This window comes from Papilio polytes, unplaced genomic scaffold, assembly GCF_000836215.1.
Source record: "Papilio polytes unplaced genomic scaffold, Ppol_1.0 DF823288.1, whole genome shotgun sequence".
In the NCBI taxonomy this organism is placed as follows: Eukaryota; Metazoa; Arthropoda; class Insecta; order Lepidoptera; family Papilionidae; genus Papilio; species Papilio polytes.
In genome coordinates this window covers 1,064,823-1,091,961 of record NW_013525916.1, presented here as the reverse complement: position 1 = coordinate 1,091,961, position 27,139 = coordinate 1,064,823, and the positions used below count along the sequence as shown (strand labels likewise).

The window sequence follows — 27,139 nt, the reverse complement described above, 5'->3', positions numbered from 1 at the left end:
GCGCAATACTGGTGTAGCGAATATCATGAACATCCGCAGACGTAACCATCGCGAATGTGCTGGTTAAGGTTTATAGTTAGTTAATGTAACTCACCCGTAGTAAATTTTAAGGTTATTCCAAATATTACCGTTACAGATAATTTTAACTTTAACGGTAACCGGCGATATGGTGCAACTCACCCTAAATGTTTAAAAGTAACAAATGGAACGTAATCCCTTCGTTCTTATCTCAAAACAAATTGTAAGTTTGGAACAATCGATCGATTTTATAGCTCTAACAAAACTCGTAACCGCTCCCGAACACGATGAAATTTTGGCGAATGAATAGAATAGTATTCTCTATATAATTCAAAGGCAGACAATTTGCTAAATTACACTACGAACAGTTTACCCATATCGAGCCTACAATACGATATGGAGGCCTCGCTAAACCCTTCTCAAGAAATGTATTATTGGATAACCCGAGTAACTATTAAATGGATTTTAACTTGGATTCCCGCCGCTTACATTTTACTATCGTTTTAATAACATTAACATAGTAATTGGAAGTTATATCTTTTTCTCGCTTAATTTCTACTTAACATTTACAGTATTATCATCCGCTTTAATTAAATTCCAAACGACCTTTGAAACGTATTATCGTAAATATATTAACTTGTTTCTCCAACGATATTAAATGTTGAGAAAATAGAAACAAACAAAACTACAAAAAAAAAATCTAGATAGACTTTTTACTTATGAAATTTAATAACACAGAAAATAGCAAAAGGTATTTTAAAATAATAATGCAGTATTTTACGTTGCCAACCGTATTAATTACAGCAAAATGTATCCATTAATCTAACCTAGAATAAATCTATATTCTTAGTCACAAAAGTAAAAAGCTTTACACAGCCAAAGAAAGTCGTAGAAATTCGGATAATGGAGAATTATAAGAGATTTTTCCATTTTGAAAACATACGAAGGGACAATCTCTTTCATATTGATCCTAATTTAAAAACAATCTTGATTGGAACAGCCGTGAAGATAAGCTGGGCTTGTTTCATTTCCCCGAAAGCTTTAATAATGCTTTAAGCGTAAAAAGACACGAAAAGAAGATGTCTTGTATGAACAAAGTTGTAAGATATCAGGATATTTTTTCTATCATCGAATACGTCATAAAAAACATTAAGAGCGTGCTAACATCTTTGATTAAACGATCGCACAACTGTATAGTCTCGTTTTGATTGCTATAAGCTTATATAGAGGTGCGCCACTACTCAATTTTTAGTTGTGCAACTAAGCAGTTGAGACTGCAAAACAATCGACAATCACACAACACTTGTGCGATAGTTTAGTCAAAGATGTGCGTAAGTATTAAACTTATTAACCGACTACAAAAAAAGGTTCTCAATTTGATTGGTATTTATTACGTTACAAACACTTTTCTTGGTCTTCAGAATTCTTTATGCTTTGTGCTAAACGATCATATTTAGTTTGTTTTGGACACGCTGTTTATATTATATTTAAAATTAAGTAAGTTAATAAAGTAATTAAATACAACTTCAGCAATTTGATTTATAACATAAGTTAACTATACAGTGACCTATACAGAATCATTTGCTTAGCACTCAAGCTTAAGTCGGGTGGCAGTCGCGGTACGTGTCGGGGCAAAACAGATGCCTCCTACAGCTCATCGCTATTTAAATACTCTTGTCCTAGTTTTAAATATATAAGTTAAAATATGATTATGGCATATATTACTGTTTCTATAATCATTTTAGTTGTTGTAATATTTTTTTGTTAATATTGTAACACTAGCTTTAGCCCGCGACCGTTCGCGTGGTATTAAAAAAAACAAAACGAAGTATGCGATGCCAAATTTCATTGAGATCCGTTTAGCAGTTTGGGCTACAAACTCTAACAAACATGCATCCATCCATCTAAACTTTCACATTTATAATATTAGTATGATTATTTTCCATATATCATAAATGTTCACCATTAACAGCTTCTAAGAAGAAGTAAGTATTCTATTTAACATGGTATTAAAATATGCCTTTGCCTGTGACGCCGTCCGTGTAAAAGTAAAAAATATAAGTAAGTAGCCTATGTGTTCTTCCAGACTATCCTCTACATCTATGCCAAATTTAATCGAAATAAGTTTAGCAGTTTAGACTACAAACTCTTACAAACATATATCTAAACTTTTGCATTTATTACATTAGTAAGAAGTAAGATATTGCATATTATCTAAAGTAATAAACATTGTTAACAACTCACCAAAAACAACCATTTGCTTGGTCCTCGAGTCTTCCTCCATGAAAGTGGACACAACACAAGTGTAATCACCAGAAATGTCTGTGTTCGGTTTCACTATGCGGAGTGCTCTGTGCATTTTTAATGGATCGTTCGATGCTCTGTAGGTTAAATCGACTCGACCTCTCAATATACCCATATCCTGCGGCTTCTGTGACACAATCCATTGGTACACCGGCCTCGCTTTGTTCCTAAAGAACCACTTCACCACTAGCCCGGACGTGTCGTTCCCGTACGTGTAATCACAGTCTAAGATCACAGCGTCTTGTACACCGTATTGTATTATTTCTGGCACTACTAACTTCACTATCTTCACTGCGTTTAATTCTGAAACAAAAGAATGGAATGGTTACGTTTCGTCATGTTTGTATTATCTAAAGTCGGCTATACACCTTCAGTTTAAAAATTGTCTATACATGCATATATCAGTTGGATAGTTCAGTTTAAAGTGAAGGTGTGTAACTGACTTAACAAGGCTGGAATTTATTATATCTTAAAAGTTTTACTACCACATTTTGTACCCTAATTTTAGTCCCTTTCCCTTTCCACCCTTTTCTTAAGAGGAAAGGATGGGAGGAAAAGTGGATTTGACGGTAGAGGAGACGCATAGGAAGGAAAATGTCCTCTTTATGTGAGTCTTCTCCTCCGTCAATTAAGGGTAGGCAACGCTTCTGCAATTGCGGATGTTTATGGACAGCGGTCGCTATCCATTTCAGTGGATTCAGGTGGCCGCTTGCTTGTTTGCCGCCTTATATTATAAAAGAAAAGAAAAAAAAATATTAACCTACTACTTTTTAAGTTTTAAATTTGTACTATCAAAATTTATGAATATTCTTCAATGTAAAAACCTTGTTTGAAGTTCTCTTTTATTCCAGGCTACAATTTTAATTTCCCAGAGTTCTATAGTAATTTGAAAGCAAAAATAAATGATATTGTCTTTGAAAGTTAAAACATTTTCCCTTTGATACTGAAGTGGGCGGAGATGTGAAAAAAGTGTGATTAATTTAGGAAAAAAAAGGTACTTTTTAATGTAAACAACAACGGCCCGCTTTGACTGACAGCGCCTTAATGGAGGCGTCAATAATGATCGGAAAATCTAACATTAACGTTAAACGAACAACGGAAAACACTTTCTCACAATATAAACAATTAATATTCATGGACAGTAGAGCAGTTATTTAACATAGATAAAACATTATTAAACCAACAACTGAAATTCAGTTAATTTTTGTCTTCAAAATGTATAATAACAGGGCGTTTAAACTATTAGTGTAGATGTAATTTTGAAACTTTTTTTTCACTTGTTACCGACAGCGCGGTAGCCAAAAATGCAAACTTTACTATTATAACAAAACAACTTTTATTTAAACTTATTTATATAGTTAAAATAAATAACTGAAAAATAATATCGATCACATCTCGCTTGTTGTGCGCTTCCTATTATTCTTTTGTTTTTACGATGTCTTTTTAATAACCAAACATGCTAAAGTCTTGGCGGCCAGTATGCAACAAACAACTTTGGCTGTATTCATACTTCTTGTCAGCCAAAGAGGTTGTATTTTTCACCAACTTTAAAAACTTAAAATATAACTAGCTTTCGCTCGGGACTGCGTCCGCGTGAAATTAAAAAAAAACAAAAGTTTTTTGCCTATGTGTTCTTCCAGACTATCCTCTACGTCTATGCCAAACATCGAGATCTGTTAAGCCATTTAGACTACAAACTCTAACAAACGTCCATCCATCCATTTAAACTTTCGCATTTATAATATTAGTAATATGACCATTATTAACATGTTTTAAAGTTACGTACAAACAAATTAGTGCCTAAATATTTTGAAACCGAACTCGTATACAAATTTCTAAAGCTTTGTAATTCATTTGTGTTATACAGCTGACTGTACTATTTTATTGACGTGACGTCATTGTCCTTTTGTATATTCTGTTCAAATAAAGAATCAGGTTAAACCACAGTTGACACACAAGAAATTCATGTCAGTGGACGCTTTACTAGAAAAAAAGTGAATAATATGGAATTCCACAGAATTGTAAAGAATTGAAATTCTTTGAATCAAGCATTTATTTATTTCCTTTGGAGTCGTGACATACGAAAAGCATGCACTTCAAGACTGAAAAATTATTTCCTTTTTTCAAGTAATAAAATTAAAATTTTAAATCAATAAAAACACAATTGTCTTCTTGATTTTCTATTATGTTATTATTTTGAAATCGTTAAAGTTTTACTCCACTACGGCTTTCTCGTTGAGTTTTGCCTCCAGATAATCCTCGACCATTAGCCTGCAATGCGCAGAACATTAATATTTATGCAACTCTCAAGTCGATGTTGAAAGCTTATTTAAATTCATGCTTGGTCCTACTTAAAAGGCAGGCTCGACCTAAAAATTTTGAGACGCACTTAAATTTTCATCAATGTACGCTCTTAATAACAAAGTGAGAATAGATTTTAATAACGAATTCATAAAGGTAAAGCTCTCAGAACATTTTCATCTGATGAATATTATGTGACTGGCGCTCATCGAAATTCCGAAGTCATTAATGTAACTTATAAAATAGAAAATCATCTGAAAAAATAAGTCAAAGTTATGCATCAAAAAATTTAATGACCGTAAAACAAAAGAGAGTGCAAAAAAGAAAATATAAAAAACTACTACTATAACGGTTACAAAAGCTATTTACCACTAAGAGCGACACAGAAGTCCCAAATAATAACAATGTATTTGTCCAATATTAATAACGCAATATATTCATTACAATAGTTAAACAGCACTAAATTAAAACCGTACGCGTATAAAAGAGTAATGTACATAGATTCCCTACATCATTACATTCTTTACAAATCCACGCTATAGTAAATCCGTTGAAATTATCCCAAGGACGGAAGTCCCTCAAGAGCACTTGCAGTCTTCAAAATCCCGACTAACGAGGCAAATATCTTCTGTCATATTTGAATGTTAGCGGGTCAGGTGATCTCAATAGTAACTGCAGATGTGGTTTTTGTTAAGGGACTATTGTTCGCAGTTGACGGGTTTCAAATGACAAAAGGTGTCAGGTGTTACAAAGGCAATTGTTTTAATTCATACCGTAGTAGCTTATTGAGGATTTTTCTACTTGTAACGACAGTTCGTTTATTAGGTTTTTAATTGAAAACATTGAATAAATTCACTGTAAAATATATCTTAAAAACAATGAGTTGTAAATCATTTGCGTCTTAATTTATGAGAAAAACAATAAGCCCAATGTTTACAATATTAGTAAATAAATAATACAGTTAAATAATCATTTCTGAAGTACAGCAGATTTGCCCTCTTCATTTAGATACTAGCTTTTACACGCGACTCCGTCCGCATGAAATTTAAAAATAATAATAAAGAAATGTAGTCTATGTCACTCACGGATAAATAATATTTCCAAAGGTGAAAGAATTATTAAAATCGGCCCAGTAGTTTTTAAGCCTATCCATTACAATCAAACAAAGTTTTTCTCTTTGAAATATTAGTATAGATGTGAATAAATTTAAGAAACATAATAAAAATGTACGACATACTAAAGTAAATATGATGATGTAATATTAAAAGTTACATTTCTGTTCAATCTGACATGACGATTCCCCCGAAGCACTATTATTTTTTAATTCCACTCCCTAACCTCACGAACCCTTAATGTTATTTATATTTAATTTCGTGAGAGCTCCAGGGGCACTGTTGAAAGCCATGTTATCTACGTACATATGAATACGTTTCCAGCGACTTTTACACGACCCACCTTCTCGAGTACGTTTATACAAATAAAATAATACAAAAAAACATATTCCTACAAATGTCCTTGGCGATGTTATAAAAACATGCCGTATTACGATATTATTTTTGTTTAATATTTTTCAAATTTTGTTCAGCTTGATTTAATTTGTTATTCTAAAGACAACTAAAGTTGTTAAATAAAATAATGTTGTTAATTTTAATAATTTGAGTAAAAGTTTTAATCTGTATAAAAGTTAATAAATCTTTGATTAAATATACTTTAATAATTTAATTTGTAGTTTCTAATAATACGATTAAAACAATGAAAGCAATAATCATAATTGAACATTAAATAGTGGGAACGATTGTAACGAGCGTTTGCTACACGCAGGTGCTCCAGTTCAAATTATAGTAGAGAATTGCTGGCACGTTACATTAATGATTACATAGAATTGAAAGCTATTTACTTTTACTTTATAAATAATGTCACTTAAGATATACAGATTCTTATTTATTAAAGGGACAATCTTAAATGTCAAGGCATACGCCGATACTAAAATCGGGTTTTATTTTTTTTATAATATTGTTTGGCAAACGAGTAAGCGAACAAAAAAAGTGGCCATCTGATCCACCAAATGGAAAGCAACCGCTGCCCATAAACATCCACAATTGCATATGTGTTGTCTACCCTTGATTGACTGAGGAGGAGACGCACTTAAAGAGGACATTTCCCCTTCCTACGCGTCTTCTCCACCGTCAAATCCAGTTTCACTTCCCATCCTTTCCTCTTAAGAAAAGCGTTGAAAGGGAAAGGTACTAAAATTTTAGCGCTGGCAATCTCTAAATCATGATGTGTCAATAGAATATTACTATCGTTAAATTTGCGGTAATCGATTTTTAACCTGGAACAAATTGGTTTCAGTTTATAAATAAATTAAATGTGGCATATTTCTATTTAATACTTCTTTTAAACCTTTTAACTTTCAGCTCATAATTGAAACGCATATAAATAGCGTTGTTGGGCTTTAGCTGTAGCTAAAAGCGTGGAGCAAGCGAGCATGTCAGGCATTCTATGGCCAAGTTTCACATTTTCGGTAGCGTCACCGCAAAAGGTCACAATATATTATTTCTGAACGGAAGCCTCCGGGCTGCCCCTGCGCTATTAATAACGGGTTTTCTTTGCCAACGGTACATGCATCTGACAGTAACGATCGCACTTTTACTCTGTCATTTATCGTGTCGACCGCTTTTATTATTTAAATTTTTCTTCCCAGCATTCTGGCTCGCTCAAAAATTTTGCTTTCCTCGCTTCCCTGGCAATTTCTTTTTCTTTGCCCCAATTAACTGAATTAAGCAAATGAGGGAGCTGTTTGCGCACTTCGGAAAAGGTGCTTATACTAACAAATTCAGTCGAAGAGTTCCTCTAACAAGTGCTTTGCCGGGACTCTCTAGTTCCATAATAAAATCTTCATTTGGAATGATATTCTCTTTTGATAAAAAGAGGATCAGTTGCTAACAATAATTTTACCATATTAAATTACTTGATGTTATTAATGAAACTTGACTCCCTTAACATTGTGTAGATTATAATAGTATTCACTAGTCAATTTATTCCTGATGTTCCAAGAATTTCTGCAACTTCGCGTTTCTTTATGACGTGCAGTGTACGTCGGTAAAACAGTTCGAAATACTTTATGCAGAATTGATAGTTAAACATTGTTCAGAGCTGTGCGTGACCGCTTGCTTACAGTGCACGCCGTAATGGCTGTCATTTGAATATCGAGCCATTTAATAAAACGGTAACTGCTTCGGACTCTATTCCGGACGGTTAAGCCACGTAAAGCGTTACTGCAAATAGTTTAAATCCGATAACTTCGTTTGAACTAGTGCGATTTGATAGTTGGCATACCGAGAATTGTTGGTAGCGTTTTACTGAAACCTTTTACATACTTTTTAACAGTAATTGATCGATGCGCATTACTTTTGTTTTGTATCCTTGTATCGATTTTATACTTAACTAGCAGTTGCCCGTGACTTCACATGCAATATTAAGACCAAGAAGTAGTCTATATGCCCGTCTATGTCAGCTACCCTGCAGTGAAGTCCGGTCGGAATCGGCCCAGTCGTTTCGGTAATGACCCGGAACAAACTCGGCTTGCGGACTTATAGACAGACAGACAAAAAAAATTAAATTCGGTTTTCGTTATCAGCAACGCAAATACGTCTTCCGAAATCTGGAATTCTCCCTTTAATATTACAAGGAGATACTATAATTTTATTATATGTATAGTTTCAATTTCATATTTATAAGAATGGTCATCCCGTCAAGAATTTTATCTTGTATGTGATCATTTTGGGTCTCAATTATCTTTCTTTGTTTAATTTTACCGAATCTCGTTTGGTGCAATTTTGAAATGCTTACGGATGTTGAGCATTTTAAACAAGGAGGGAAATTGTCGTTGTCGACGACCGTCAGCAAGTCTTGTGACTCGAGCATATTATAACGTCGGCTAATGATCATATTTCCGCAACTAGAGCAAGCTGAGAGTTTCGGTAATGTTTTTATTTTATTGTTCCCTTGATTGTTGTTTTTAAAATGGTTGTTTACAGACTTCAGTGTGGTGATTTTAATACAAATTAGTGATTTATGGTTAAAAATTAAGGATGGTAAATTCCAGCCTATTCAATATATTTAAAGTAAGTTTTTGGTTTTAAGAAAAATTACGAACTATTAGTCAAATTCAGTATTTTTAAAGAATCAAAACGTTTCTTTTGATTAAATTTTACAAATTCGATAAAAACAATAACCTGACTCTTAACGTGTTTGTTAGTTAAGAAGCAAGTGTTTTTCAGATTTAATTAAAATACGTTGCATACAATTTAATTGAAACAAAAAAGGAAGAACACAAAAGAAATGCAATTGAAGCTTTTTATAACATGCTCGAAATTTTGTTCGAAATTATGTTATTCAAAAAAAAATTCTATCGCAAACTTTTCGTTCAGCTTTTCTTTTTAATTAATTAAAAGGCAAAACGCGAATGAGGAACAAAGTAGCGCTTTAGTAGAGAAAAATATCGTTGTTTCGTGAGATGAAAACGAGCGTGGAATGTAGGTCATACCATCCTGGGAACTCACCAAGATGTAAAGATGTGTAAGTAGAGATGTTAAACAGCTCATTCGCAATTTACCTTTTATGATTATGTTTATGGGATTTTATGAAAAAAACCTCTACAATTCAAAGCTTTAATGATTGTAGTGTATGGCCACACTGTTTACTTGTGTCATGGGGTCATGCCAGCAAGTGAGTCGTGTCCGAGCCACCGACGTGAGCAAACGTCCCAAGCGTACAGTACAATGATTACTATATCAGATTACCAAACATTTTTTTTGTATAAAATTATTATCATCAGTTTAATAGGAAGTTTGAGAGTAGCCCCAGTGGTTGAGAAAATAAGGAGTAAAAGGTTAGAGTGGTATGGGCATGTTATGAGAAGGGATGAATCGCATGTAACAAGAAGGATGTTAGTTATGAATGTGGAGGGGTACACCGGTAGAGGTAGACCTAGAAAGAGATGGATGGATTGCTTGAAAGGTGACATGATCAAGAAGGGAGTGATGACTGAGATGACGGATGATAGAATGCTTTGGAGGACGAAAACCCGGTGCGCCGACCCTACGGGAGAAGGATAAGGCAGGGGAGATGATGATGATGGTGAAAATTATTATCATCATTATAATCAACTTTATTAATCATCTACGTATACCTTCATAGAATACCATTCTATATCCTAAGAAGTACATAGCCACATTGGAAACAACAAATCCAGTTAGTAAACAATAAAAAACGAAAGTAATAACACGTGTACATGTAGAGATAAACTTACACGTGAAAATCCAAACCAGAATGTTATTTATTATATTTACTGTGTCGATCAAAAAGCGCGGGTGACACTGCTTATGTAAATCAATATATATTTACATTCATTCTCAGTTGGCAGTGGATTTGCAATGGAAACATCGAAACCTGATTTACATGATTGCTATTGCTTCCATTTGTTTATGATGAGGGAGAATCGATACGTGGCTAACGTATTGTGCACACGCCAGCTCATTGTTTATACGTCAAATGTAATTTCTACCATTTCGATATTGTGTCTTACTGTCATTATGAATGCGAATGTTTAGATGGATGTTTGTTAGGGTTTGTAGTCTAAACTGCTGAACGGATCTCGCTGAAATTAGGTATACACGTAGAAGATAGATTTTTTAATTCCACGCGGACGGAGACGCGAGCGAAAGCTAGTTACACTATGTTATAAACTAGCTTTCTTCTGCGATTCCTTATTGAAAACAAAAGTATATAGCAGTCTTCTTCCAAACTATTCTACATCTGTGCCAAATTTCATTGAGATCCGTTCAGCAATTTGGGCTACAAACTCTAACAAACATCCTTCTAAATTTACGCATTTATAATATTAGTAAGATTACTGATAGTGCTTTTTCGAAAGTTTAATCGGAATGTTTTTTTTTTGCTTAGCTCTAGAGACCCTTGCACGCCTCAGCTTGTTCTAGAAAATTCTTCCTCGGTGTTTTCTCATTGATTTACAGTTCACAATGCTAAAATTTTTAGCGTCAAGGTCGATGTCTGCATTAATGCTCCTTCTGAATGTTTTTAGCGTGCTCTAATATTGAGATGAAACGTTTGTTGTTGCAATCTAAATACTATTACGTATTGTTATTTTAAATTTTATCTGATGTAGACTCTTTTTGGGTTAATCTGACTTAAAATTTTGTCTTATGTAAAATAATCCTACTTTTCAACCATTGGGGCAAAGTTAAATGCCTGTTATCGTTTTAAAGCATAAAGAGCCGTAGGAAGCGAAACGAATTCAATAGTTTTCGAATGCATAATTGCGACTTGTATGTACATGAATATTAAAAAGGACTACGGTACAAATGAGTGAAATGATTTATTCAATATCGACATGGGATGTTTAATGCCGTTTTATACTGTGAAAGCAGTATCTAACAGTTTAAAGAATTCAAGTGCCTCAGTTAATGTATATCTACTACTTCAATTTTTATTTTGTTTACATATTTTGGCGTCTTTATTTTGCCAAAACACGTTCAAAGATTGCCAAGAAAACGTTTCAGAATGTGTTAACAGAAGCCCCTACAATATTAGTTTAACTCTGTCATCAAAAGTAAACGAATTCTTTTTTAATGGTATTTTTATATTTGGATAAAACAGGTAATATTTCTAAACAATGAACAGTTTTTGGTGTTAGATATTTTTAAACCCAATTGCTGGGTTTCTGAAGTTTAATTTATTTTATCGTTACCTAGTAATTATTTAGTGTTCAGTTGACATAAATTTTAACGAAGTAAAACTTTGTTTACATAGTTCGGAAAATAATTTCATGAACATAAAACCAAAAACACTAAGGAACGGTTAAAAGTGCTTCGGAAACCCGGCACAAAAGCATTTAAATGTCAGACAGTTTTCTATAAAGAAATAGTTAGATTGCTCGTTCGTTATTCATAAGTTAGAGGTAATGTGAAACAAATATGCGTGTCAGCGATGAATCAAACCTACAAAATATCGATTCTGATGAATAATTTATTACCCGCTATTAGTATGTAACCTTAATAATAATCGATTCTGAATATATTATCATCCTTGTATATTTACTAGCTTTCGACCGCGACTTCGTCCGCGTAGAATTAGAAAAAAGTTACCTATTTGTTCTTCCAGACTTTCCTCTACATTTATGCAAAATTTTATCGAGATTCGCTCAGCCGTTTAGGCTACAAACTCTAACAAAAATCTATCTATCTAAACTTTCGCATTTATAACATGACTAAAAAGTAAAAAAGTACATCAATAAAACAATAATTTTGTGTATTTCAAAACGGAAGATAATTTTACTGTTAACTGAAAATAAAAATTAACTTTAACAATACGTCTCTTTAAATATATTTCGGTTACAGTTTGTTAGCTGAGAATGCTTTTATTCCGCTTCGTGAAATTCGCTAGAAGTCTTCGCAGGCTTGTCTAATTGACCGTAACAAATGTTAGACAGACATCATGATTTTTTCTTTGGCATTCCGTGTATGCGTGGAGTTATAAGTTATAGACAGGCCTCGAGGAATAGAGCATCAAGAACATTATAGTCCCACAAACTTATTTGGCCAGAGACATTGCTATCACGGTTACTTCTGTCAGACAATAAAACCCATATAGTCTAGGGACGCATTGAACTAAACTATCGCACAACTGTTTAGTTGATTGGTGTTTGATTCTTATGAGCTAATATGGAGGTGCGCTCACTAATCGATTTTAGTTGTGCAAAAAACAGTTGAATTGGCTGCGAAACAAATGACAATCGCACACAACAGTTGTGCGAAAGATTAGTCAAAGGCTTACACTTGACAACAGCCACAGTTTGACATTGTATTATTTATTGACATTGAAAATGTTAATTTAGTGTCACTTATGCCCACGGGGCAGATAGAACGTCAGTCTATACCTATCAATCTGACCTCGACGCTTGTATCAAATGTCAGAGGCGTGCTTTCAAGAAAATTGGTATTGCCCAACAATGACATTTATTTTCTGGAGTAAACAGGAATATATCGATACTGCGTCATCAAATGTTACGACTGCCATTATACTTATTACACGAGCCTCCGTACATCGATATTGTCGTTTCGATTATTAATATTGAATACTGAATTTCTCTATTCATATAACAACGGTTCTAGTTATCTTTACGAAACAGTGTTAAGAGAAGAAATAAATCATTTGCTATCTATGAAATCTCTTAAGCTTTTTTTTATATATTCAAATTAAATAATTAAAAAACAAATGAATTGATAACCTCCTTTTGAAGTCAGTTAAAAATATCGTTACTGTTTAACGTGTGTTTCGTACTTTCACCTGATGTAACAAAGTTCATCATATTTTTTTTTATTGAGGCAACATTTTGTACGTAATTGTTTGTTGCCAGTCACGTGCATTATCGACTAAGTTCAGATTGTGAACTGTAGAAAATAAAAAAGTATTTCCATTTTTCATGTCTCTAGAGGAAAGTTTTAATGGATTTCGTACCGTAAGAGAGTAAGAAAATCTAGGTGATATTTTTTTGATATAATAAAAAATGCTCGCCAGCATTCAGCTAGGCCGGGCGCGTACTACCAATTTCAAACGGAGAATAAAAGTTGGAACTAACTGGAACTAGTTTACGGGTTAAGTTTTTGCTTTATCACGGACCCATTTTTTGTAAATATATAACAATGTGAAACTATTAAAGAGAATTGTAAGTATACATCTCTCACTTAAAGCTTGGTGTTACTCGAGTTAGGTTACTATAACAGCGTTCGAACGTAAAACTAAACTGTCGCACAACTGTAATGTCGCATTGATTCCTACAGGGTTATATGGAGGTGCGTACTAGTCAATTGTTTCGTATTCAGTTGAAACAATCGATAATCGCACAACAGTTGTACGATAGTTTGATCAAAAGTGTGAGCCCGCTTTTAGAGTTAGCAGTATCTTCATGTATACTTTCTTAGAATCTGGTATCTTAAATCTGTAGGATTACTTATGTGAATAAATAAGCATGAAAAATAGAAATAATACTTTAACAATTAATAGATATTTACTAATATATGTGGATTTCAACAAAAATAGTGATCCCATAAATCTTCTTTCATTAAACATTCCTAATCTTGATGAACTCTACTTACACGCAGTTTCATAAATAGACTCATTATTTTTGTTGAAGTATTATTTCTTGTTATCAGAAAGCACACGTGTTTGTGCTAAACTGCATACAGTAACATCGGTTTGTCCAATCGTAAACCAATGCTCACTAGACTGTGCCAAAATAAATTAACTCTTGAATATTTGCCAGTAGTTTATCCAACACGCTAGCATACAAAGCAAAACCATTTTAATTAAATAAATACATTGTTTCACCAAATATAGTGTAAGACTTAGAATATTAGCAGTGCATTTAAATTATGTAATACTCTACATTTTTTAATTTTTTTTTTCAAAATTACACGAAAAGGAGCGTCGGTGTCTCAGGGGTTTGAACACTTGACTTGTAATCTACAGGTCCTGGATCTACCTTGTACCAATGTGATTTTCGATTTATAGAATTTCATATGTACATAATTTACTCGACGTTCTTACGGTGAAGGAAAACATCGTGATGCAACCTGCACATATCGGCGAAGAAATTCAAAGATATATGTGAAGACCAACAGGCAGGGGGCCAGCGTGGTTGACTATGGCCTAATCACTCTAACTTAGGGTAGGTTCCGAGCCGCTCGGTGGGGACGCCTAGTGAGCTGGTGATGATGATGATGATGACGCACGAATAATGTATAAACATTTAGTATTTAATTCTGGCCATTTTATTGTCCACATTATTACCATTGTATCGATAAATTTTAAAAGAAAATATATTACTAAAGTGTCGTCAACTTTAACATAGAAATTAATAGTCACGGTATAATATAGAATAGATTCATCAAAGGCGAGGGGAAGTCTGAAAGCTCGTTGTCGCGGAATGAAAGCGTTAGGTCAGCTGTGACGTGCCACTAAAAGTTCCCTCACCACGATCGTTGTCGAGATACGAGTAGTGTAAAAAGGTGTTTATTCTACAACCTTCACCGCAAATGATACATCACTATTGAATGTAACTTTAATTCCTTACCATTTGCCGAAATAAAAGCAACACCCGTTAGGTACATCGACATCGTTAATCTTCTTAAACGGTAATTTCCTGTTGACACCATTGCTAAATAAAAGTAAATAACTCAGGTTAACGGTGTAAAGATTTCGTACATAATACAGAAGTGGTTAACGTGCAATCTTAGTAATATAAATGAGAATGTTTAGATGGATGGATGTTTATAAGAGTTTGTCGCCTAAACTGATTGACGAATCTTGATGAATTTTTGCATAGATGTAGAGTACAGTATGGAACACATAGGCTACTTACTTTTTATTAAGTCTACCCGTATAGAGTCGCAGGCGAGAGCTAGTAGTGGTATATTTAAGACATTAATAAAGTGAATAATAACAAACACAGAGTTAATGTACAAAAAAAAATATTAAACAAGAAAACAATTGCAAAATACCTCTAAAATTGACGAGAACAAAATAACTCTTTTAAGGATAAAAGTCGGACAATAAAATATTCCAGTTACATTAACGCTATACAAATGATTATAAAACAACAATCGAGAGATGTCGAGACAAAGAAAGATGAGTAAATAAATTGAAATCACGAATAAAACTGTTCCTAATGAACTGAAGACAATGTAAATAGAAAATATGAATGAACAAGGAATTCATTTAATAATTGTTAAATAGTTGCCAGGTAGCAATTGCACCGGTTTTTAAATTATCTGCAATGTGAAAACATTTTCGAATCCATTCATAAAACATCATACTTATTTTATGATAATCAGACCAGATTTAAAAGTACAAAGTGATGTTCGAAAAATTTAATATTCTGTTGCTATGTTTTGAAACTTCTCTCTATAACTACTGATAGGGTAAAACTTAGAATAGTATAAATTCTTCCGTGGTCTTTTAAATCACTCATCGATATTTTTTTTGTTTAAACTTAATCTTTATTCATTTAACAGCTACCTCGTTGATAAAATAAATAGAATTAATTGTTTTATTTGTAGGCTACAAAATCTAACAAACATCCATCCATCTATCCATCTAAACTTTCACTTTATAATATTCGTGAGATAGTAAGATTAGTAAGATGTGACTGTTACTTATATTTTATTGATTTGGTTAGTCTGTTACTACTGTCCTAGATGTATTTAAAGTATTCCATTTGCTCTCTTCACTACTATTTCATTTCCTTTGTAAAAGAGACTATACAAAGTAACCTCAATTCACTGGCAAAATTAACATTGCTTGAATTTAAGCGATTTCCTCACCCCTTACGGGGCCCGCGTCGGCGTTAGCGAAAATGACAGCGCATGACTGTGCGATACTTGACTAAGTAATTACATACACGTCAAGTTGTAACATGGAACATACTTCATGTTCCGGCGCTGAGTTGACGCAAGGCGTGAGACAACTTGGAGACAAATTATTGTTTATCGAACATTTATTTATTCAAATTAAAAGGTTATACTACGCCGAAATTCAGCAGATAATGAAAGAAGCATTGTAAATAGGGATAAAATGTTACAACATAAAAAATATGGTTTTTAGGACATGATATTATTTCTTTTGATTTAATTTAACAGAACAACAATTACAATGTAAAAATAGTCTGTTATGTTTCTTAATAAAATAGATAATAATGTATATGTGAATCGTTCAAAATCGAATACGTTGAAGTAATTGAATTGTCAAAACAAAGGGAATAGAAGGGAAAATGATAACAAAATATGTTTTGTGTAATCGACAATCGATATTCAAGGGGTGGTTTTGTGTAATTCATCACAGGGCGTCAGCGAGGCTTTATGTCTGGTGATTAGCCTCACAGAGGTATTGTTTGTTAGCTTTGTTATTCGCCTTTGTTTATTCTATTTGGTGATTATGGTTGCAATTTTTGCCGCCGACCGACTCTTTGTGCATCGCCAATTTGTTTACTCATCCAATGGTTAGCATTTCCTTCGTAGACCTTAAGTAAATGTTATTACTTGTTTCATAAGGGTGGGTGCCTATGACTAAACTGTTATACGATTGTCGATTGTTTCGCTGCGAATTCAACTGTTTAGTTGCTTTACTAAAAATCGAGTAGTGTACCCACCTCCGTATATCAAAGAGAGACTAAACAGACTAGTCAAAGGATGGTCTAGACAATATTATTACATTTTTCATTTATCTCTTGTCACGTGAATAGCTACTAGAGATTGTAACTATGTGAACGTTTTGTAATTACAAGCAGCTTTGATGTTAATACAGAAATACGTGTAATAATCATACAATAGTAGCTACTTTGAAATACTCACAGGTGCGTTAAACTGTAAACATAAGCAGAGTGAAAGAAGCATTTGTATAAAATAGTAAAGCAAAAATACATCGGCACATGCAAAATGTAAAAGCGAGGTCCGCCAAAAAGTCGGGAACAGAAGCGAGGCCATCGAGGCGTTAACACCGGACGTGTCCATTCCGAGCTCTACATTGAAAACGGGGGCTTCGTTATCTTTACCGCCGTTTCAGTGGTCCACCTTCCATGTTAGGGGAAACCCCTTTTTGTATAATTGACCCTATCAAATTTTACCATGTCGAGATTAGTAGGGTAATAGGGCTATAAAAACGGTTACGCTTATCCTAAAGGTCCAACAGGATCCGTTTAGCACGAATTTAGCGAAGTGTGTGCCGCTATTAAACTGCGATTAGACTGTTTCATAACAAACGCGATCAAATTTTATTTGACGAGTATAAGCAAAATTTTATAAAGCATTAAAATCTTCGCATCATACATCTTCAAACATGTTAAAGTTAGCATCTCTTTTTCCCATTTTTAATGCGATATTTTAGCCATAAGAAAGTGCATCACTCTCAACTGTCCAGCGATGTCCGGATAATCCTTCAGGAAGTTGTCCGGCGAGTTGACTCAACGGTAGTCAGACGACGCTGCCTTCTAATGGAGGAAATAAACGTCACATGTTGTGTATAGCTTCTAATGTTATTCTAAGAGCGCGTACTTTTGACTAAACTATCTCATAACTGGTTAGTCGCGCATTCCTATAAGCTTATATGCGGTACACTACTCGATTTTTAGTTATGCAACTATCGCACAACAGTTGTGCGATAGTTTAGTCAGTCAAAGGTGTGCCCGCTCTAATACAACGTAGAATAAATTTAAAATAAAATGCCTAAAAAATTCACAGGTTATTTTGTCAATTATAATACCGCAGACGGAATAATTCAGTGGTCACTAAATGTAAATTAAAAATGTTTACACTAAACTATTATTTAAATAACCCCTAGGCAAATCTGACGCAGAATTGTGTTTTATACAAGTCTTTAGTTTTTGATGAAAATTACGTCACATCAAAATGACCGTACTTGATTTCAGTGAGTAGAGGATATTATGGTAATATTGCATGGATCTCTTGTCATGTTTCTGGCGTTAATGACCCCTAAGGTCAAATTTATAGACCGTTGTTAAAACCTGTAAATAATGACCAAGTTTTACATCGCTCAAAAAACCCTCAAAATTGTTTTCGTAACTAAACTCTATTGTGGTGTCTTAACCTTCAAACAACCAACACAAGAAAGCTTGTCAAATTCCGACATAGTCATTATTGCCACAAATAGACAGCTCTGTTGTAGAATATTCTGTTCTTAACCGTATTTTAAAACAGTTAGACTTAGGAGCCTTTAATAAAAAAGCGTATTCCCTTAAAGGGTAACAATCTATTTGCGTTTTGGGACGTTGCAGATGTCCATGGGTGTATGAACAAATAGCATAAGCCGATGGCTCGTTTACCTCCTACTTTCTAGAATACACTGATTCAGTGGAATAAAACTAGACTCATCTAGTTTATTTACCATACCACTTTTTTAATGTTATTTCTATTAGTGAAACCTTATTATTAGAATGTTAATCCAAGTCACCTTCAGATAAGGGGTAGATAAATCATAAAGTTACTTGATTAAATGTCGCTTGACATCGACTACATAACTTTTAACTTAGACGTAATATGACAGGAGAGGTAAAATATCGCCGCGCATATTATGAGGTGTCTTCCCATACATAACATATGAGCTGCGATTTACTTGATCGATGACTCACAATTTTATTTCCGAATTCTTTCTGACCAATGTTTTTGTACATGTTACTTTGTAACACTTGTATCCATTCTATTTCTACGCTTGTATCTGTTCTATCTGTATAAGAATTTTAAAAAGTAATATTTACAATTTTTATCTGAAAAAAAAAATAATAAAAAATATTTAAATGACGAAGCGAAATCCATCCGGAGAATAACGCCAGTTACTTAATAAAAAACAAAAAATAAGTACCCAGTGTTGCTTGCTTTTAAGTTTTTAAGCTCCCGTGAGAGAGCGAATGCCAAACCGCAACAATACCTGGAATTTCGAAACACACAAACTTAAGCTCCTTACTCCGATACATGACAAGTTATTCTCATTAACCTAGAAATTTAATTAGCACACTTCATCGTCGAAACAGAAACGTTGAAGTGTTTCCTACAGCTTGCCTTCGAAATCGTTTGAAAGCAAACTAGATCCCATTCGACGGAGTTATATCCAGACATGAGTACAAACTGCATCAGTTCAGTTTTAAACTAGTTTTGCTTTTTCCTAATTATTTAAGAGTGTAAATCTACACTAGGAAAGAGTAAACAATATAGACTTAAAAAATAAATCGTAAGTTTCAATCTGCATTAAACTGTTCGACTATCTTTTAGTTGTACGAACTTAGAATAATACGAGCTGTTGCCCGCAAACTTCATTAGTGCGGATTTTTTTAAAGTCATCTATAATATACCCGCGTGTATCAATTTCAAAGTCCCGTCAAAAACGGACCACCCGACACGACACTTTGATATCGCGGAATTTAAAAAAAAAGTAGCCTATAATATGACTATTTATGTCAGCTACCCTCCAGTGCTAGTCCCGTCGATGTCGTCCCAGCCGTTTCGGAGAGTACCCGGAACAAACGCGGCTTGCGGACAGACAGATAGACAGAGAAAATTTTTTTAAATGCGATTTCCGTTATCAGCAACGTAAATACATCATCTTACCGAAATCTGGAATTTTTCTTCTGAAGTTACAAACAGACACTCTAATTTTGTTATGTACAAACTGTTGCCCGCGACTTCATCAACGCACTATTAAAATAAATAGTCTATAACACGCCCGTTTATGTCAGCTACCTTTCAGTGTCCGGTAGAAATCGGCCCTGCCGTTTTAGAGATTACCCGGAACAAACGTACATGTAGAAGATATAGATAACATTGGTAGTTTATATGTAACTAATAAACGGTAATTTACAGCACAAATTTAATTAATATACTTTTTAAATTCATATAGCATCAGTATATATCCAAAAAAGGCACAAACGTACACAGTGTTAATTAAAATTTTAATCAATTTAATGTTCGTTTAGGCGTTTGATGTGGGAAAACAGGATTTGGAAAAATAATTCCATATACGAAGATCATAAAACCAGTACTGGGTAAAATTAACTCCCCCGAGGGCAAACAAAGCTTCGACTTTATGAGCTTTTTATTTAGCTTTAGCTGGCAAATTATTGATGAGTTCAAGTCAATTAACCGATGATACGTCCCGGGTTTTTTTTTTAATTTAACAACAGCTTTATTTATTTTATAAATGTTTAGTATAGACAGTGAATACCTACATGTAATACTAATATTATAAAGAGGAAAAATTTATATTTTTTGAATTTTTGTGTGTATCGAAATAACTACGAACGAATAAACCATTACATTTAGTTAATGTTTTATGTTAAAGTCTTAGTACGCTTGCAATAATAATCTTTTATTAATGTTATACTTAGCATTAGTTTACCTAAATTAATCAATTGTTCTTTGTTTAATTACTGCTACTACTCCTAAATAAGTAACATAGGCTTTGTTTTTTATAGTATATTCCACGTGGATAAAGTCGCGAGAAACAGCTAGTGTACAGTATGTACTCATGCAGAGTATGAATTTTATTGTTTCAACATCAAATTACACCCTGTATACTCGTTATTATATTTACAAAGATTGTATAAGTTTTTGCGCAAATATTTCGCTAGATAAAGTTCAGGTTTAGAAGGCTATCAAGTGGTATTGTTTTCAATTATTTTATATCATTACCAACAACACTCGATACCTTTATAAGTGCACTCTTTGGGTCATATTACTCGGACTCTACTAATGGCCTTTTCTAAAGTAACGTCCAACAAATTGTTATCAGGATCTGTAAGAACGAAAGTCTTACTATTTTTATATACTTTAACTTACTTAACTATTATTGTTCTGTGGAATTTATAATAGAGATTGTCTGCCATACTCAGTCGATAAATGACCACTAAGAAACTCTCGAAGTGTATGAAGTACTAGCTGTTCTAGTGACTTCGCCTGCGTGAAATTAAAAAAATATGGCCTATGTTATTCGGAGGTAAATCACCTTTCTAACGCAGAAAGAATTTTTGAAATAGGTCCAGTAGTTTTTACGTGAATCGAATACACATAAAAACATAAGTCTTTCTTCTGTATGAAATTAGTATAGATATTAAATTTAAATTTACTGTCGCACTAAAAATTCTGTGTTTAATTTATTTTTACTTAGGTCTGCAATATTTTAACATTTCAACAAAAATTATTGAACACGCGACGTAGCCGGGGGATAATGCTAGTTTATGGGCCACAGCGCAACAGTGCGTGAGTTTATAACCCGTAATAAATAATACGATTCGAGATTCGGTCGGCATGTGAAAAGTAGTATTTATTTGCACGAATAGCTTACCTATGTATTCTATAACCAAAGAGCTTGGAACATTTTTCGTGTAATCATCACTATTCATTTATTTTGTTTTTATTTATTTTATTAAAAATATTACATGAAAACAAATTAAAAAATATGCACAAATATGGCCCCGCAAAAACCATATAATTGGTTTGTCCGCGGGTGCGCTGGTTAAAACTATTATACTAACACCATCTATTAATAGATCCTGAAAACCAGTCAATATATTTAATTGTATTTAAATTAATTGCCAATAATTGTCATTATAATTTATTTTGTAACACCGTTTAGTTTGATTTTATAATAAAAGATGGCGCTTGTTATAATTTTGTTTAATGTTTTATTGTGTATGTTAAGGTGACATATTAAACTTGACATCTGAGATAGTACGTTTCAGAGTAAGTAGCGGTGAAAATATTTGCCTCGTCTATATATTATTTAAATGTCTTTGTCTATAACACATATATAGTACTGGCGAATGATTAATGAGTTAGTAGAGGCTCCGAGGTGTAATGACTTCGGCTAGTTACGTCGTAAACATTAATTATATCGTTATCCACTCTAAGCTTACGGGTGTATTGGGAACAGTTTATGACGGTGCGGTGCAATGATGAGTTAACGCCGTGTCTAATTGCGCAATGATTTCCGGAGTTTGCGCAGCGTTTATGTACATAATTGCTTAGTACAACAATTTGAAGATCGAATGTGGTAGTGAATAGGACAGTTTCTGTGGTGTACGAAATAAAAGACGTGCGTGCTGTCCAAGATGTATAATCCGACTAAATACAATTCTTTAATATTCACAGGGTATAATCATATAAGTCGTGTTATAATTATTACTAGTTACCTACATTACAGTTTCATCGACAACTTGTCCCTAAGGAGTATGTGCTGCATTTCCATACATCTCTATCAGCCGTCATATCTGAATTCACTTCCTTAAACATATCCTCTTTCATAATCCATCCATACTTTCTTCGGTATTCCTCTACTATTGTAACCATACATTCAATCTTAATACTTTATAGAATAGGACATTTTATAATAAATAAATGCAGGTTTAAAAATTACAATTACAAACCTCTACTTGAGACGTAAAAGAACTTACGCATTGAAAAATAAGATCGATTGGCTCCATTTTCCCACTGGGGTTTGATAAAGAAGCATCTGCGAAACATCGAAGTGACGAAGTAAAAGACTTGGGCAAAGTACTTTATCTAAACACGTGATTTATACAGTGGACTATCGTTCACACAGCGACCGGACGCAGCCCCCGCTTCCGGCCCGGCCGGGAACCCAAACAAACATATCGGGTTCGGTTAATCGGTTGAACATAAGCGTGATGCTTCCACTAACTCATAGAACTTATACAACATAGTCATATATTATTACATATTCTAGACAATATACTATGGTTTCACTATTCCTAAAAATCTTACAGTCAAACTACCTAGTATGGTTTCGTGAGACGAATGATTTACAAATATATTAGTAACAGAAATAGATAAATAAATAAAGATCGAAGATAAATAGCGCCAATAGCCTGATGGTTTGAGGTACGGACTACCGATCCTGCGGTCAAGAGTTCGAATCCCGCCATTCGACTATTGTCAAACCACATCCTAGCACAAGTTTAGAGCTTAGTTGGAATGGTTAAAGGTAATTAGGAAATTAACAATAATGTACTAAAATTTTGACAATAAAAAAGTAGATAACGCAGTACGGTTTGATTTTATCTATGGACTATTTTTGTGGTTAACTTTTTAACAATTTTGACGCGAACTAAATTGGGACAGTTGGTAACAATTATATAAAATATTTTTCCATAAAAAGCAAAACATTTACAGTATATGATTATAGAAATTGCGAATCTGTTATCTCTGCATAACCTTTTGGGTCATGGCTTATCTATATTTAGCTACATAATTATTCGCTCATTTATTTTCGTACCTGTTTTACGCCATTTTGCCTGTATCACAATTAAAATAAAGTTGAAATTGTTTTAATAGCATAAAATAGTATTTATCCCATCTCTTGTGAAATTCGTTGTTTATTACTTGTCCTATACATTTAATTTGACACTCACAATACAAGTTTGAAATTAGTCACATCCACATGTATCTTTCGTATCATATTCATACTGACTGTTTAACCATATCAGTTTCTTAAGACGAAATTATTTTCTTGATTGTTATAGGTACAGTCGGGGCATCTTGCGGTGTTCCACCTTAATTTGAAATGAGACGCGGAACAAAATACAAAGTAACATATAAATGTGTCTTATACGACAAAAATCGGTTAGTGATACATGGCTAGCTTCTTTTCATTATTATCAATTCGTTTGCACTCACTGCTATCTAGTTCTTGTAGGTAGCGGCAGAGTTTGTCTCCACGACTGTACTGGTACGGTTGACTACACATATACTTTGAAAGAATATTAACATCACTATAAAATGTAGGTCAACAAGATAGGTTCAATGTTAAGAACAAATGCGCATCGAATTTATACTCGTATCTCATCCAATTTTCAATCTCAACAGTTCATGGTTAAGAGGTACTTAATTATGCACTCAAGCGTCCCTGTAGCGAGCCTCTTAAGTTGGGACCAAGTTGATAAGTCGTCGAGAAGGCTCTTGATGACGCAAGTGACGTATAACTTAAGTAGACATGACAGCTTTTGAAACTATCTTTTGTATTGTACGTTTTTGCAGGTCAAAAATGATACATAGAAAATTATTAAGAAACCGTCTATAGATGTTCTACTTGATAAAAAATGGTAGTGAAAACTTATTTTTGGATTAGGAGAGGACCGACTATTACAATTATTAATTTGAACACACAAACAATTTTTATACTGTTTATGCACATACATTCGCTTATCGGGTTTTTAAAATTTGTAACTGCCGATTACTGAAACGACATTTAAAATGTCGCAGCGTCATAAATGGTAAGTTCAAGCTTAAACCTTTTCCTCGCAAATTTTTGACGCCTATCTGATTATAAGTTACTAGCTTTGCCCGGGACTCTATACACGTGAAATTAAAAAAAAAAGTGAGTAGCCTATGTGTTCTTCCAGACTATCCTCTACATCTGTACCAAATTTCATCAAAATCCGTGCAGCCGTTTAGGCTACAAACTCTAACAAACATCCATCCATTTAAACTTTCGCATTTATAATATTAGTATGAAGTATAATTACAAAGCGAAGGAAATATTTAAGATTCGTTTCATTATTTGTGTGTCTTTTAAATGTTAACTTCCAATATGTTTTCCATAAAAATAACTTAAGAATAAAGACAATATTATGCAAGAATGCAATACTGTGCAAGAAGCTTTAATAATAGTAATGAATTTATAAACAGTGTTCCGTAATAATGTGGATGCTTGTGTTGTTTTATGTACAATTTGTTGGAGAGCCGTTGTTTACCCTTTAACAAACTTATGTTCTAGCTGTGTTCAACTTCGACGTCGAACACGTGACGGGATTAACACAACATATCGAGTTCTACGTAAATATTACGTGACAAACTAAAATATAATCGGCAAATACCATATTATAGCTTTAGCTCATGGTATCGTTCGTATAGAATTAATAAAAGTTAGCCTATGTGTTCTTCCAAACTATGATCTACATCTATGCCAAATTCTTCGAAATTCGTTCAGCAGTTCAGCCTACAAACATCCATCCATTTAAACATTCGCATTTATAGTATTAGAAGATTGTAGGATTACTTCGAGATTTTAATAACTATGTAATTTTTAAAATTGTCGTTAATCTGTTAGCGATATTAAATTACACACTGTCCCTTTAAAATTTAGGAGGACTTTATTACACAGACAAATAAAGATACTATACATTCCATAGACAGATAAATCAATAGACATATTTTCTAATTTTAAGAATACAAAACCGCATTTCTAATAATGAAATAAAGACTTAAGACAGCGGAAGACAAATGTTTATAAAGTAACAAGAATGATTTATGGCTTTTTTCTAAAAATATACAGCAATTTTGTAATTGTACCAATCTTAAAAATCACAATTTTTTTTAACCAAAACACAATCGCTATACCAGTTATTTCTTAAAAAAAGTTTAAACTCATCTACTTTAGTAATCAATTTCATTTGTTACAGATAAATGTTTTTAAATCATCGAAATTTAAAATTCCGTTAAATAATTGTCGAATATTAGAAAATGAAGCTCCACTTGAGATGATATTTAATCTAACTATTGGATTAACTAGCGAAATAAGTATGCAAATTTTCAATGAATGTTTTAACGGTAGAAAACGATATACCAGAACATCCTAAAACAACTTTCGACTCGAAGTTTACTCGCGCTTTACGTTGTTACAGTTAAATTCACCGCAACGGCCGAGTACCCCTTGCCCTAGCATTAAATTCGACCCTTACAAACACTATCAAACTTACCGTTAAAACAGGTGAGCAGCCACAATAAAGCGGTGCACAGTTGCGTGAAAGAAACACGCCTGGCTTCCCGCCGCCGCACCATCTTACCAGAATCATCGAACTTCACTGAACCAATATACCACCCCCGAGAGGACACTCAATATAAACGAGCTACGGAATCCGACCCTCAGGCTATATCGTGACGTAACATAAAGTTCGTGCGCACCGTGAGACGCAAGACACGTCCGCTCACGACGCGGCCTCACGTAGAACTAAAGCTCGGGAAAGGCGGACAGGGTAGCGAGCGCAGGGCGGGGGAGGTTCATGTTTTGGATCTTCGCACGGCCATTTCCCTCCAAGTTCCCGCACACCACGTGCCGGGTTCAGTCAATTTTGTGTCTCAATGGTCGATGGGGCTATTTGTATTTTTATTGTCGTTGTTAAACTGTTTGTTGTTATTTGGAGTACTTTGATATTAATTGTTGCTGACAGTCGACGATGTCCGCGAGTTTTTTTTAACATTATTTTTATTGTTTTACATGCGCCGTATGATTTAATCTAGAATCAATTTGATAATTGGAGTTAATTCTTGAACAATTACTCACATGTTTTAGATATTTATTTTGAATTGTTTCATTTTATGATAATGGTTTGTTGTACAAAATAGAAAACAGCCCTTCGTTGATTGTTTGAAAAAACGATATGAACATAATTAACATAAAAAGAACAAACAAAACAATATGCGTTATTTGATTTTCCAACGATAATGTCGCCAACATCACGAAAGTCGTATTAAAGTTTAACAACGCGCAAAGTCATAAAAGCTCTGATATCGAGAATATCAGTTGAAAGTCATGTGGCGAAAATCTCGTGCGAAAGTTTGAGGCTGAGTCGATTTGTGAACTTTTAAATACGTCGAGACGGCCGTTTTGCGCACAAAATGTAATCTACTTCGGATCTTTTACTGAATAGTATTTTATTTGATTTAAATAAAAATCTAGTATATGTTTTATATTAGGTTTAGGCGGAATGTACCGATGATTCATGCTTTTTTGTACGTGCAGACGGCATTGTTCTAATTACAAGAAGTTGTCACGTCAGTTATTGGATCTTGAGACGTGTATTTGAGGTGGAATAAGACTTAAGGACCGATAACCTGGTCAAGATTGCAGGACT

The 27,139-nt window shown here is 33.7% G+C and overlaps 1 protein-coding gene across 1 annotated transcript in view; it reads right to left on the bottom strand.

Annotated features, from left to right (window-relative positions):
• Window positions 1-26,221, bottom strand: part of LOC106104973 — a 36,336-nt gene extending 10,115 nt beyond the window's left edge. Inside the window, exons 1-2 of the mRNA XM_013285167.1 lie at window positions 25,985-26,221; window positions 2,263-2,625 (exon numbers count right to left, since the gene is read on the bottom strand). Of these exons, the coding sequence (XP_013140621.1) occupies window positions 2,263-2,625; window positions 25,985-26,066 (445 nt within the window). The 5' untranslated portion in view covers window positions 26,067-26,221. The remainder of the gene's footprint in view (window positions 1-2,262; window positions 2,626-25,984) is intronic.
• Window positions 26,222-27,139: the final 918 nt, after the last annotated feature.